The 15,500-nt window shown below is 41.2% G+C and overlaps 1 protein-coding gene across 4 annotated transcripts in view; it reads right to left on the minus strand.

The window, feature by feature from the left end:
• The window catches only part of FEZ1 (fasciculation and elongation protein zeta 1), a 49,327-nt gene that overhangs the window by 14,051 nt on the left and 19,776 nt on the right, over positions 1-15,500 (minus strand). For 2 of the 4 annotated variants that reach the window (XM_009424436.5, XM_009424437.5), the window contains exons 4-6: positions 9,237-9,344; positions 3,682-3,768; positions 699-867 (exon numbers count right to left, since the gene is read on the minus strand). In XM_009424436.5, coding sequence (XP_009422711.1) covers positions 699-867; positions 3,682-3,768; positions 9,237-9,344 — 364 coding nt within the window. The remainder of the gene's footprint in view (positions 1-698; positions 868-3,681; positions 3,769-9,236; positions 9,345-15,500) is intronic. The other 2 variants (XM_001145893.6, XM_063783485.1) reach the window with 2 other exon arrangements.

Raw genomic sequence — 15,500 nt, forward strand, 5'->3', positions numbered from 1 at the left:
GTCTTAGAATAAGGCCAGGCACAGTGGCTCACACTTGTAATCCCAGCACTTTGGGAGGCTGAGGCAGGCAGATCACTTGAGGCTAGGAGTTTGAGACCAGCCTTGCCAACATGGCGAAACCTCGTCTCTACAAAAATACACAAATTAGCAGGGCGTGGTGGCACGTGCCTGTAGCCCCAACTACTCAGGAGGCTGAGGCTTGAGAATCACTTCAACCTGGGAGGTGGAGGTTGCAGTGAGCTAAGACCATGCCGCTACACTCCAGCCTGGGTGACAGACAGAGAGAGACTCAGTCTCAAAAAAAAAAAAAGAAAGAAAGTCTTAGAATAAGGTCTGGCACATAGAAAGCACTTCAGAAATATGAGCTGTTACTATTATCTTTTTTATTCATTGATTTTATGGTAGCATCATTCATTGCTTTTATATAGTAGTTCAGATTTCTTCTGCTTATTCTGCCTTAGTCTTGTTCTTTGGTTAGTTTTAACATTTAAATTTTGCTCGACTACCTTATTCTTTTCTCAAAAATGCAAACTTCTCTCCTGATGCCGAGTAAGAAAGGTATTGCTGACCACCTAGATCTGCAAGGCTCTGCTCTGAGGCAGTCAGGGTTCTATTAGCCATGTACAAAGCACACAGCCCAGAGCCTGGCCCCGAGCAGGTGCTTCCTCCTCGGCCAGCCCAGCGCCCAGGGCCCTCACCTTCGTAGGACCAGTTGTTGTTGAAGGTCTGTGTCAACGCCTGCATCTCCTGCAGGAGGACCGAGTCTGCCTGGGAGGAAGTTTCTCCTCCATCCTCTTCTTCCAGAACCTCCTCTTCTTCCTCAGGGTCTGGGGAGTTCTGCATCATTTCCTCAATCTCCTCAATTACCTGAAGAAGGTACACGAGAGAGTGCTAACTCTGTTCTCTGCTAGAGGGGCATTCTGGCTTGAATTTTGATCAGTTAAGGATGTTTCCAATTAGCTATCTGAAAATTTCTAAAGCAATATTGTTTTTAAATAAATACTGAATAATAAAAATAGTTCCAACTGAAGGCTTGCATACACTCTTTCTTTAATGTAAGGCACTCTTTAATGTAAAACCTCTTCCAAGAGCTCCTTTTAGATAAATGACTATTGGAAATAAGCTACTCTTTCAGGAAGCAAGGCAGAGCTGCCTGGAAGGAACATTTACTTCAATTTGCTGAGCTATTTCTAAGTGGGAAAATATTTCATTCACCCAACTTTAACACAAAACCCAGTCCATTAATTGACATAATACACGTGACTGTAAAAAATAGCATGCTCCTAGAACAACACAAAATGGGGAGGAAAACAACTATTTCTCCAGAATTCACCTAGACAGGAACTGAAGCTGCCCAGCAACAAGTGAAAATAGAGATAATGAAATAATAGAAGGATAGGTGGAGTCTAGAGAGCAGCAAATAGATAAGAACCCCAGCTCTAATCTAGACTATTGACAGGAGCCAGCTCCCAGAAGTGGAGGGAAAATTAGATATCTGCCAAAAGGAACAAAAGTGAATTACTAGCTGGGCATGGTGTCTCATGCCTGTAATCCCAGCACTTTGGGAAGCCGAGGCAGGTGGATCACTTGAGCTCAGGAGTTCAAGACCAGCCTGAGCAACATGGCAAAACCCCATCTCTGCAAAAAGCAGAAAAATTAGCCACTTGTGGTGACGTGTGTCTGTAGTCCATGCTACTTGGGAGGTTGAGGTGGGAGGATGGCTTGAGCCCAAGAGGCAGAGGTTGCAGTGAACTGAGATTGGACCACTGGACTCCAGCCTGGGCAACAGAGCCAGATCCTGTTTCAACAACAACAACAACAAAAAGAGTGAATTACTTTGTACATTAATTATTTACAAATAAAGAAGACTGCTGCTGAAAGCAGGTCTTTAGATGAGTTTTGTCCCAACCTTCACCTTTGTCTGTTCTCCATGGATGGACTAAGTCCCCGAGGCCAGCATTGTACTCTTTGAGGTGGTTTCTTCACAGTGGGCTGGACCAAAGGTAAGGGGTTTCAGGGTCTCCTCCTTTAGAATAATTTCCATTCTTCTTCCCAAACCTTTTCACCTCTACTCACAAACTTAGGAAATACCCAGTCTTTGACTACTGAAAGCCATTTTACAGAATGCAACCAAATAACACAAGTCCCTGTCAGGGTCTTATGGCTGAATGTCCTTTTCTCTAAGAGGAGTTATAATTGAGTTCATATCATTGAATTGTAGATCCTCCTACAAGTCACAAGAATAGCTATTAGCCCCTCTTTTTAAAAATCTGGTTCTCTTCAGTCTCCTAATCCTCACGTGTTTCAATTCCCACCTTTCTATCACAGATATGAAAAAGCACCGTTGCTGCTAAAAAGCACTTTCTGGCACCAAAGGCTGCCAGTGGAGCTTTGCAGAAAGACTTTGTGGAAACTTATGTAGTGTTTAGCTCAAAATAAGCACCCATAAATATTTGTTGACTAAAACATTGAATAAGGAATCCAGAAACTGAACATCATCCTCTCTAAGTAATAAATTATTAAAGCTATGATGATCTCAGTTGAATGCGAAGCACTCTATCTTTTTTCACAAAGTCGAAGTGGCTCTAAGACTCCTTTCGGAAGGCCCAAAATTTTGAGTGTTCTATGAAATGTAAGAAAATATCCATCACACAAAAGCCTCATCTGTCACTTCTCTTTTTGGGAAAACAGGTATTTGGGACCCTTGTTTGAGTGTCTTGACTCCAAGTACAACGAATTTCAATAAGAAGGCTTAGCAGGATTGTAGCTACTAAACACTATGCCTGTCTCTGGCTCCTATCAGAGACTGACCCCAACTATCCCAAGTGTCAAGAATGACATTCATGTTCACTGCAGGTGGGCAACCTGAGGCAGAAAGAGAGATGAAATCCCTTATCAAAAATACTCTGAGTTGGACAGGCACCGTGGCTCATGCCTGTAATCCCAGCACTTTGGGAGGCCAAGGCGGGTGGATTGCTTGAGTCCAGGAGTTTGAGACCAGCCTGGGCAGCATGGTGAAACCTCATCTCCACTAAAAGTACAAAAAATTAGCTGGGCATAGTGGTGCATGCCTGTAGTCCCAGCTACTTAGGGGCCTGAGGCGGGAGGATCGCTTGAGCCAAGGAGGTTGAGGCTATAGTGAACCCTGATTGTGCCACTGCACTCTGGCCTGGGTGACAAAGTGAGACCCTGTCTCAAAATGAAAAAAAAAAAAAGGTCAGGCACGGTGGCTCATGCCTATAATCCCAGCACTTTGGGAGGTTGAGGTGGGCAGATCACTTGAGGTTAGGAGTTTGAGACCAGCCTGGCCAACATGGTGAAACCACATCTCTACCAAAAAATTTTTTATAAAAATTAGCCAGGCGTGGTGGTGCATGCCTGTAGTCCCAGCTACTCGGGAGGCTGAGGCAGGAGAATCACTTGAATCCGGGAGGCGGAGGTTGCAGTGAGCCAAGATCACGCCACTGCACTCCAGCCTGGGCAACAGAGCAAGACTCTGTCTCAAAAGTATATATATATAAAGAAAAAAAAGAAACAAAAAATACTCTGAGTCATGAGCACAGGCACCACATGACCACATATCTTTCTTCTGCCTTAAATGGATGTGGCAAGTGTGTTCTCTTGAACTTTTTCTCCATCAAAAGAACAAAAGGTCCCGATAACCTGGAGAGATACTTATACCTGATCTGCTGTGAGCAGAGGCTCCTCGTTGATACCGGAATCATTTTCACTCTTCTCATTGAACTCTTCCTCTTCTTTCTCATGGATCTGGAGAGGAGGTGGGGAGATGGAATTCTGGGTGACCATCAGCAGAAGTGGGATTGCCTCTAGTCTCGAGAATGGATGATACTGACTGGGAGGCCACTCCAGCCAGCTGCTGTCTAAACAGTGGAGTGGAAGAGATGTCCAGAGTTTCATCCAATTCCAAACGTATCTTTGCCCCATCACTAACTCCAGCATGCCAGAAATCCAGCATGCAGCACTGAATCCAACTTGGCAGGAAAAGACGACAGGGGAGTGGCCAGCACCATTCTGACTCAAAGGGGACAGCACCGTTTTTTAACCCACAGACAGGTCATCCTGGGGTGAACAAGGCGCCTTCTCCAGGTAAGTGACACTGCAGCCAACTGCAGCAAAGTTGCCCTGATTTTGTTAAGGAGTTCCAGCCTGGGGGGTTGTTTCCAGATTTCGTCTTACTAGGCGTTTTAAGGAATAGGTTGTTCTAGTCCAAATAATGATGACTTTCAGAATTTGATGAAATGCCTGTTACTGGAATCCAGGCGTGATGTCATAGCTGATGGCAGATGTAAGAAATCTGCATGGGACATGCCACTGAATAACCTGACCACATGAACTAAACAACAACAAAACTACAAAAGAGAGCCCCATTTATCTCATTTGCCCTGTGGCTCTATAATTCCATAATCCCAAGTAAGATCCTCAAAGTTCACAGCCATCAAAATTCTAGATGTTTAAATCTAACAAGATATTCAAAGCATATCTGGCTTAACTGACCATATCCCAAACTGCCATAGTCTGGCATTTACATTCAAGTCCCACAGAAAAGTTAATCACTAAACACCTAACAAGCTGTATGTCTAGAAGTCTGATTTGAACGTCATCCAAGGGGGAGGCAGGAGGTGTCTCTAGGAAATCTCTCTGCTGAGTCACCCCTCATCCAGGAATGAATCCTCCTTGCGCTCCAGTAGCTGGCACACCGATTGGCCCCTTCCCTGGGGCTTGTATTCTGCCTTTTCTAACAGGAAACAGCCCAGCTCCAATCCAAGCAATAATGTCAGAGGTAGTCTATCCTCAGAAACTTCTCCCGTCTTCTGTGAGCTTTGCCTTGGCAGACATCCCTAACAGAGCACATCACCTTTTATCTCCATTTGCTTAAAACCAGGACTATGTCATTAAAAAAGAAAAAAAATTAAGCAAATATATCTCAAATGCCATCCGCACTCAACCTAGATATGGGGTAGGACAGGGAGGTAATGGAATCATCTGAAGGGCCCGGGTACCAGATGGTGACATCTATTTCCGCTGTCAAACCCATATGCTCCTCTCTCTGCCAAGTCCACCACCTGCGATAGCCTCGTGGTTTCCACCGCTCCCCACTATGCAGAACAAAACTCCTGGAGCTACACTTTGTTCACAACTACACTCATATGGAAGAACTTTCTTCAGGCCAGAAAATCCTGCAGTAGAAGTTAGCCCAAAATTAAGAGAACAAAGATACATTTTTTCCTCCAGACAAAAATTAGGGGAGAAAAAGGAAGAAATGTATCAATATGAACCCAGCCCAAGTTAGTGTGAGCCCAAGTTAGGCTCATCCTGGGAAACAGGGTTATTTTTCATAAGCATCTAACAGCAACTGTTAGTCTATAACCAGGATTTGGCAGGGGGTAGGGGGTGGTGGGCACTAAATCTATATAAAAATGGCATGTTTACCTTTTCTGGAATGTGGCTGATTGTAGTGGGTTTAACTCCCTGACTGTTAATATTGCTTCTTTCAACTATATCATCTCCTCCCTCCCCAAGTTCCTCACTCCTTGGGGAGTTCCAGGAAGAGGGCAGGGAGGAAGCTTCTAGGGATAGATCCTTCTTGCTGCTCAAATGCTAATAAGCCTGGGCCGTGGCCAGAATGATGCACTAGTAGAGTTTCTCTCCCATCCCCCTCTCAGGCACAAAGCCTCCAGGTCTGAATTGTCAGGCTTGGGAAAACAGAGATGGGAAAATCAATTATAAGCTTATGAAAGGTACTGTGAGTTCCTACTATTATGGGAACCATACTCATCCCTTATTTTCTTATTTCTCAGAAGTCTGCCACTAAAAAATAAAATAACAGGAGAGGCAGACACAAAATACGGCCAAGAAAACCCTGGCTCCTTCCCTCTATGTGCGGGTTACCCCCTAATCCTTGGGCTTCCCCACCTCCATCGTGCCCCAGCCTCTTCACCTCCCTCTCCAGCGTTTGATTCTGATCCTTTCACCCTTCCCACCCTCCCTAGGCCTGGTTCCCACATTTTCTGTCCATCCTGCCAGACTTTGCTCTGTTCCAACAGCATCCATCACTTCACAAGCCCTTGCCTCTTTACGGGCACTGTTTATAGACTCCCTCCCTCCCCTCCTTGACCAGGACAGTATCTTGTGCACAGGGTGGAGAGCTGGAGGGGAAACAATGACAGAGGAAGAAAGAAAGGTTTTTGGAAAATGACAGCCCTTGTGCAGATAAATACTCTTAATCCTAGCATAAGACACTGACATAGATATCGTGGTAGAGAGTTCCTTCAGTCCCTTGTGCAGCAGTGGGGAAGATACATGTCAAAAATAACTTCAGGCCAGGTCATTTAGGGCTGAATTTCTTTGTCAGCTAAAACTGCTAGTTGTTACCAGGTGTGGTGGCTCACACCTGTAATCCCAGCACTTTGGGAGGCCGAGATGAGAGGATTGCTTGAGTCCAGGAGTTCGAGACCAACCTGGGCAACATGGCAAGACTCCGTCTCTAAAAAAATAGAAAAATTAGTCAGGCGTGATGGCACACCTGTAGTCCCAACTACTCAGGAGGCTGAGGTGGGAGGATCAATTGAGCCATGGAGATGGAGGCTGCAGTGAGCCGTGATTATGCCACTGCACTCCAGCCTGGATGACAAAGTGAGATCCTGTCTAAAAAAAAAAAAAAAAAAAACACCTTGCTAGCTGTTTGGATACTATTGAAGTGAACTATGCTTTTCCAAGAAAAGTCATTCTTCCAAATGATTTATTCCCAGAATTGAGAAGATTTGAATCCAGAAAGGGGTCTGGCCATACCATTCAGCAAGCTGTTTCTTCCTCCTGCTTTTGGGAAGAGTGTGCCTCTAGGACTATAACATGAAAGCTTGAAACTTGAAAAGAAATGCAGAAAACTTTCCCCAAGGCCTATAACATTGCTAAATCTTGCTGCACAGTGACGTATTCTGAATGATGATTAAAATTATGTGGAGTCCTTGATTCCAATAATGACTATTAACCGGTGTATTTTATTAAAGTGTTTCAAATGACCCCATTCATAGAAAAGGTAATTTTTACAGCATATTTAGCCCTTTGCATAATATTTTCCTCCCCTTACCACTATTGTTTGACATGAGTGGTTGCCCCCCTGACAAAAATTAAGAGAACAAAGATACATTTTTACCTTCAGACAAAAAGTAAAAAAAAAAAAAGAAATTCACCACAACTGTGTCCCATTTTTTTTTTTAGACACAGGATCTCGCTGTGTCACACAAGCTAGAATGCAGTGGCACAATCATGGCTCACTGCAGCCTCTAACTCCTTTGCTTGAGTGATCCTCCTGCCTCAGCCTCCCAAGTAGCTGGGACTACAGGCAGGTGCCACCACACCTGACTAAGATTTTTTTTGTTTTGAATTTTTTTAGAGATAGGGGTCTCACTGTGTTGCCCAGGCTGGTCTCAAACTCCTGGCCTCAAGCAATCCTCCCACCTCAGCCTCCCGAGTGGGATTACAGGTGTGAGCCACTGTGCCTGGTAACTATGTCCCTTTTAAGCTTATGAACAACCAGGAAACATCTGCGTGGATTAAGTCAATGGCTGTGCATTCCCATAGGGAGATGCACTAGGGCATGCAGCCAACACATATTTGTTGAAAGAATTAATGAACAATTGAAAAAGAGAGGACTGAGAGCAGTACTATCATCTAGATTCAGTCCACTTCCACAGGTAACTTAGCTATTTAGTCACCTGGAAAAGAGGAAGACGTGACTGGGCATGGTGTCTCATGCCTGTAATTCCAGCAATTTGGGAGGCCAGGGTGGGAGGGTCACTTGAGCCCAGCCTGGGCAACATAGTGAAACTCTGTCTCTACAAAAAAAATGAACAAAATTAGCCAGGCATGGTGGTGCACACCTGTAGTCCCAGCTACTCAGGAGACGGAGGTGGGAGGATTGCTTGAGCCAGGGAGGTGGAGGCTGTAGTGAGCCATGACTGTTGCCACTGTACTCTAGCCTGGGTGACATAGTGAGATCCTGTCTCAAAAATATGAAAGACATAATTCACTATCCTGGACTTCCGATTTCCTCTTATCCAGACAACCACTGTCTGCTATTAAATAAAGGTTATAAGGTAAAAGGGGACTGCGTTTTACATCACAGGAATAGAACAGATTGATTAATCAAAAGCCCCAATAAAAGTGGTAAATTGTGAAAAAAATAATAATGCCTCCTACAGACATATTAACTCAAGGAAATTATTTTGACCTAAAGATGTAAATGTACATTTATTTATTCACCAAGTTCCTAGTGTAGGACCAAGCTTACAATGAAACTCTGAGTAGAGTTTCACAGTCTCTCTCGCATCATCCACATAATAACTTCTTTTTTTTCTTTTTTTAAACAGAGTCTCACAATATCACCCAGGCTGGAGTCCAACGACATGATCAAAGTCCACTGCAGCCTCCCCTTCCTGGGCTCAGGCAATTCTTCCACCTCAGCCTCCCAAGTAGCTAGGAACATAGGTGCACACCACCACTCACAGCAAACTTTTTCATTTTTTTGTAAAGATTGAGTCCAATGCTCCCTCTTTATCTTTACCCAGGCTGGCTTCTAACTCCTAGGCTCAAGTGATCTTCCTACTTCAGCCTCCCAAAGTGCTGTGCTTACAGGTGTGAGCCACCACACCCAGCCCATAACATAATTTTTAAAATGATTTCCTGTTTCCATTTCTTTACAGTAGAAGGTGGGTACACAGGAGATTGGGCACACATTTATCAGCCCTTCCTCCTCAAACCCTACTAAAATGAGAGTCAAGGGATCAAAAAAGAATAACCCAAAAGGGACAAAGTGAACAGGAGAAAAGACAACAGCAAGAGAAATGCCAGAAAACAGACGCCGGCCCAGCAGGCTCAGCAGGGTTAAACTTGGTGAGAGCAGGCTGCCCAAGGTAAAGGGGGTCACACAGCAGATGCTGAATGGCTTAGGAATTGCAGACCCCGAGGGGCAGCATGGCGGGGCTATGTAAGGAAGATTTGCTGGTATTCTTCATCAAGAATAATGAGACCCAAGTGTCTTCTTCCAACCCAGATAGAAAGGGACTGCATCCTCTCAGCTCAAAAGGACTGTAGACTTCACTCTGAGCAGGTTGAACTGGAGGTTCTGGACTCAGAGCACCAGGCCACCTAAAAGTAAGCGTGAGGGTTCTCACCGAAAACAGAGAGAGGATGTAAGACTCTACAGAATGACTCACCAGACAGACCTCTGGCCTCCTTCCCTGAGTAGGCTCCAAGGATACTGGCAGCTGGTTTATTCTGTCCATCAAGCCATTGGAGGACACTTCTCTATGGATGCTATAAGTCTACAAATACATGCCAACTGTCAAGATCTCCAAACAAGACGCATAGGTCCTTACTGGCACTGTGATCCAGCAGGAAACAAGCCCTGATCCCATAACCTTCTAGGGCCTCACTTTCTTTTTTTCCAAGGGTTTCCCTCTGTCACCTAGACTGAAGGGGAGTGGCTTGATCTCAGCTCACTGCAACCTCTGCCTCCCGGGCTCAAGAAATCCTCCCACCTCAGCCTCCTGAGTAGTTGGGACTACTGGCGCAGGCCACCATGCCCAACTAAGTTTTGTATTTTTTGTAGAGATGGGGAACTTGCCATGTTTCCTAGGCTGGTCTCAAACTCCTGAGCTCAAGCAATCCACCTGCCTCGGCCTCCTAAAGTGTTGAGATTACAGGTGTGAGCTATCACCAGCCATTTTTTTTAAATTAATGTTTTTAGAGACAGGGGCTTGCTCTGTTGCCCAGGCTGGTGTGAAATGGTGTAATCATAGCTCACTGTAGCCTCAAACTCCTAAGCTCAAGCGATTCTCTAGCCTCAGCCTCCCAAGTAGCTGGGACTACAGGTGCATGCCACCAGGCCCAGCTAATGCTTTTTTTTTTTTTTTTAACTTTTTGTAGAGACAGGGTCTCACTATGTTGGCCAGGCTGGTATTGAAAATTCTGGGCTCAAGTAATCCTCCTGCCTTGGCCTCCCAAGTAGTTGGGACTACAAGTGCACTCCATACCCTGGCTACCTTTTTGTTTTGTTTTTGTTTTTGTTTTTTGGTAGAGTTGTAGAGATGGGGCTGGTCACAAACTCCTAGGATCAAGGGATCCCCCTGCCTTGTCCTCCCAAAGTGCTAGGATTATAGGAGTAAACCACCATGCCTGGCCATAAAGCCTCACTTCTAAATATGAAAAGATGCTCAAGGATTGCCAGACATTTGAGAATAACCCCCAACATGAAAGATGAAAATGTATAGAGAAGGGAAATCAAAAGCAACAGAGAGAGCAGAAGAAACCTCTTCTAAGAAACTGCTATACCTGCCTTCAGAAGGATAACAGAACACCTTGCTTCCTCAAAATGTGTCCTATTTATCAGAATTAATTTAAAAACTACAAAGATGTACACTTACTAAGACCAGAAAAAAATTTTAAAAACACATAAATTCTGTAAAAACTGGAAAGGTCTCTTAGAAATTAAAGGTATGATAGAAAATTTAGACTTTTCCATCGAGCTGAAGTCTGAGACAGTTCCCTGGAGAGTGAAACAAAATAAGCAGATAGAATTATGGGCGGGGAAAAATATTCAGAAGATCAGCTTCAGAATTCCAATACTTGAATAAAAGAAATTCTAGAAAGCAAAAACAGAAGAGATGGCCCCTTTCAGCCATGACAGAGTAACTGGTATTGGACTTACCCCTCCTACCATAAACAACTACAATCTGGACAAAATCTATGAGCCAATTGTTTTCAGGCACTGGACACAGGCAGTGCAAGGCTGTGTGTTTTGAAAGAAGGGGAAAACATGAAATAAATGAGATAAATAAATGAAGGCTAAAGGAATCTGTCACCTGTGGCTCTACACTAAAAGAAATGCTATAAAAAGTATTTTGGGTTGAAAGGAAATGATAGAAAATCAGAATCTTCAGGAAAAAATAAGGAATGCCAGAAATGATAAATATGTAGGTAAATATTTTTAAAAGTATCTTTTTTTTCCTTCTTTTGATTTTCTTAAAAGACAACTAACTGTCTAAAGCAAAAATAATAACTTTGTGTTGTGGAGTATATAATGTAGATTGAAATAAAATATATGACAATTACAGCACAAAAGATGGAAGGAATAGACTTTATACGGTGACAAATGTTTTACATTTTATGTAAAGTGTACAATATTAATTCTAAATGGACTATGATAACTTAATAATGTATAGTGTAATCCCTAGAGAAACCACTAAAGAAAAATACGACAAGGTATAGATAAAAATCCAACAGAAGACATAAGATGCAAAGCCAAAGAATATTTGATTAACCCAAAAGAAGACAAAAAGTGTGGAACAGAGGAACAACAAAACAGCAACAAAACCAGATGGGACAATCAGAAATGAAGACAATACACTCCAACACAAATTATCAATATTATGCCAAATGTCAATGGACTACACACTATGCAAATAAACTAAACACAATAATCAAGAAGCATAAATTGTCAGACTGAATATAAAAACAAGATCCAAGTATACGCTACCTGCGAAAACATACTTTAAATAAAAAGACAGAGATAGGCGGAAACTAAAAGAATTGAGATAGATACACACACACACACACACTTTGCAAACAGTATGCATAAGAAAGCTTAAGTGGCTACATTCATATCAAACAAAGTAGATTTTAAGATAAGTATTACAGAGAAAGAATGACATTTCATAATGATAAAAGGGTCAACTCTTCAGGGAGATGTACTCAGAGCTTCAAAATATATAAAACAAAAATCAACAGAACTAAAGAAATAGAAATAAATGCACAATAATGGTTGGAGATTTTAATAAACCTTTCTCATTAATTGATAGAATAAACAGACAAAAAATATCATTTGGAACACAGAGGAATTCAACAATACTATCAACCAAGTTAACCTGGTTGACATTTATAGCACATTACAACCAACAATTGCAGAATGTGCATCACTTCCAATGGCATATATTACATCCACTAAGACGTACCATATGCTGGACCCTAAATCAGTCTGAACGTATTTTAAAAGATTTAAGTCATACAAAGTATGTTCTCTGACAAAATTAAATTAGAAATCAATTTTTAACAAGATAGCTATAAAACTTCCCAAGCACTTTGAAATTCAGCAGCAAACTTCCAAATAACCTATGGGTTAAAGAAGAAATTGCAAGAAAAAATTAGAAACTATGTTTTTAATTGAATGATGAAAACATACCCAATCAAAATATGTAGAATTCAGCTAAAACAGTGCTTAAAGGGAATTTTATAGCTTTAAGTTTTTTTAAGTTTAAAATATAATCAAATTTCCTACCTTAAGAAGCTAAAAAAACGAGGGCAAATTAAACTCCTACTAAGTAGAAGGAAGGAAGTAATAAAGCTAAGAGAGGGAATCAATAAACTAAAAAGTTAACAAACAAAGGAAATCAAAGAAATAAAAAGTGGTTCTCTGAAAAGATTAATAAAGGTGATAATCCCACAGACCAGCTGACAAGAGAGAGTGAGAGAGGGATGGAGGGAGAGAGATCACAAATTAACAATGTCAGGAATAAAAAAGGGAACATCACTATAAATCTTATAGACGTTTTCAATAACAAAACAAAATTATAAACAAATGAATGGTCAATACATTCAATGATTAAATAGATAAATTCCTTGAGAAATGTAACTTACCAAACCTGACTCAGTAAAATTGAATTTGTAACTGAAAATCTTCCACAGAGAATACCCTAGGCCCAGATGCTTTCACTAGTATAGTCTATCAAACATTCAAGGAAGAAATAATACCAATGTAATACAAATTCTTTCACAAAGTAGAGATAGAGAGGATAATTTCCAACTTATTTTATGACATTAGAACAAAATAAAATTTCAGAAAAAGAACATGATGCAAAAATCTCTAATAAAATATCAGCAAATCAAATCCCACATTATATAAAAAAGATAAAATATCATAACTAAGTGGGGTTTATTTTAAAATAAAATGCTGGTTTAATATTTGAAAACCAATTAATGTAATTCATCACATTAACATGATAAATTGATCTACATATATAAATTGGTCTGTAGATTCTACACAATCAAAGTCAAATTTCCAGCAAGGTTTTTTCCAAAAATTCATCTGCTGATTCCAAGATTTATATGGAAATGTAAATAACCTAAAATAACTAAAACAAATTTGGAAAGAAAAAAAAAGGACACAGTTGGAGAACTTATATTACTTTATTTCAAGACTTACCATAAAGCTACAGCAATCAATACAGTGTGGGATTGGCATAAAGATAGACACATTTTAAAATAAATTAGGGATGATAAAAACAGACACACACATATATATATCATTGAAACAGAAAAAAGAATTCAGAAGTAGATCCGCACATACGTGATCAATTGATTTTCAACAAAGATGCCAAAACAATTTAATGGGGAAGGGATAAGATTTTCGATGAATGGTACTGGAATAATTGAATAGCCATATGCAGAAAAATAAACCTTGAAGCCCAGCACTGTGGAGTGCCTCGGTAGTCCCAGCAATTTGGGAGGCTGAAGCAGGTGGATGGCTTGAGCCAAGGAGCTCAAGACCAACCTGGGAAACAGCACGACTTTATATCAAAAATTTTAAAAAATGAGCCCTGACCCTTACTCCATACTACATACAAAACTAATTTGAAGGCTGGGCACAGTGGCTCATACCTGTAATCCCAGCACTTTGGGAGGCCAAGACGGGTGGATCACTTGAGGTCAGGAGTTCAAGACCAGTCTGGCCAAAATAGTAGAACTCTGTCTCTACTAAAAATACAAAAATTAGCCAGTCATGGTGGTGTGAATCTGTAATCCCAGCTACTCAGAAGGCTAAGGCAGGAGAATCACTTGAACCTGGGAGGCAGAGGTTGCAGTGAGCTGAGATTGCACCACTGCACTCCAGCCTGGGTGACAGAGCAAGACTCCAACTCAAAGAAAAAAAGAAACTCTTACGACTCAATACTAAGAACACAAACAATGTACTAAAAAAATGCACAAAAGATTTGAAGAGGCATTTCACCAAAGAAAACATACAGGCCGGGCACAGTCACGCCTGTAATCCCAGCACTTTGGGAGGCCGAGGCAGGTGGATCACTTGAGCTCAGGAATTCATCCTAGGCAACATGGCGAAATCGCTCTCTTCTAAAAATACAAAAATTAGCTGGGTGTGGAGGTGTGCACCTGTGGTCCCAGCTACTTGGGGAGCTGAGGTGTGAAGATTGCTTGAGCCCAGGAGGTGGAGGTTGCTGTGAGCTGAGATTGAGCCACTGCCCTCCAGACTGGGCAACACAGCAAGACCCTGTCTCAAAAATACACACACACACACACACACACACACATATTGTAAATAATCACTTGAAAAGATGCTCAATATTCTATGTCACTAGAGAAAAGCAAATTAGAACTGAAATAAAGTATCAATTTTGTTACTACCCATGAAGATGTCTAAATTTTAAAGATTGTCCATAACAAGTTTTAGTGAGAATATGGGACAATTACAGCTCTCAAACTGGGAAACAGTTTGGTAGTTCCTTAAAAATTTAGACATGGGAGTTAAATGATGAGAACAAATGGACACACAGAAGGGAACAATACACACTGGGCCCTATTGGAGGATGAAGGGTGGGAGGAGGGAGAGGATCAGGAAAAATAACTAATGGATACTAGGTTTAATACCTGGGTGATGAAATAACCTGTACAACAAACCCCCTTGACACAATTTACCTATGTAACAAACCTGCACATGTACCCCTGAACTTAAAATAAAAGCTAAAAAAAAAAAGTTGAACATACACCTACCATATGACTCAGCCATTCCACACATAGGTTTTTATCCAAGAGAAATGGAAGCATATGTTCACACAAAGACCTACAGAAGAATGTTCACAGCAGCTTCATTTGAAATATGCAAAAAGTAGAATAAAAACTGTTCATCTATAAGCGAATGAATAAGCCACTGGTGATATATCCATACAACAGAATACTACTCAACAATAAAAAGAAATGAACTGTTGCTATACTTAAAAACATGGATGAATATCTAATTACATTGAGTTTAATAAGCCAGACAAAAGAAAATGTACATATTGCATGATTCCATTCATGCAAAATTCTAGAAAATGAAAACTAATCTACAATGACAGAAAGCAGATAAGTGGTTGCCCAGAGATTGGGTGGTGAGAGAGGGGGATGAGGAATATGTTGAATATCTTCATTGTGGTGATGGTTTCGCAGATATATGCAGATGTCAAAATTTACCGCATTGCTCACTTTAATATGTGCAGTTCATTATATGCCAATTACCTTTCAATTATGATATGGGGGGAAAAACAAAATAAAATAAAATGATAATATATCATGATGAAGTTGTGTATATCTCAAGAATGCATGGTCGAGTTGACATTTGCAAATTAATTTATGAAATTCATCACATTAAC

Source organism: Pan troglodytes, chromosome 9 (genome assembly GCF_028858775.2).
Source record: "Pan troglodytes isolate AG18354 chromosome 9, NHGRI_mPanTro3-v2.0_pri, whole genome shotgun sequence".
NCBI lineage: Eukaryota > Metazoa > Chordata > Mammalia > Primates > Hominidae > Pan > Pan troglodytes.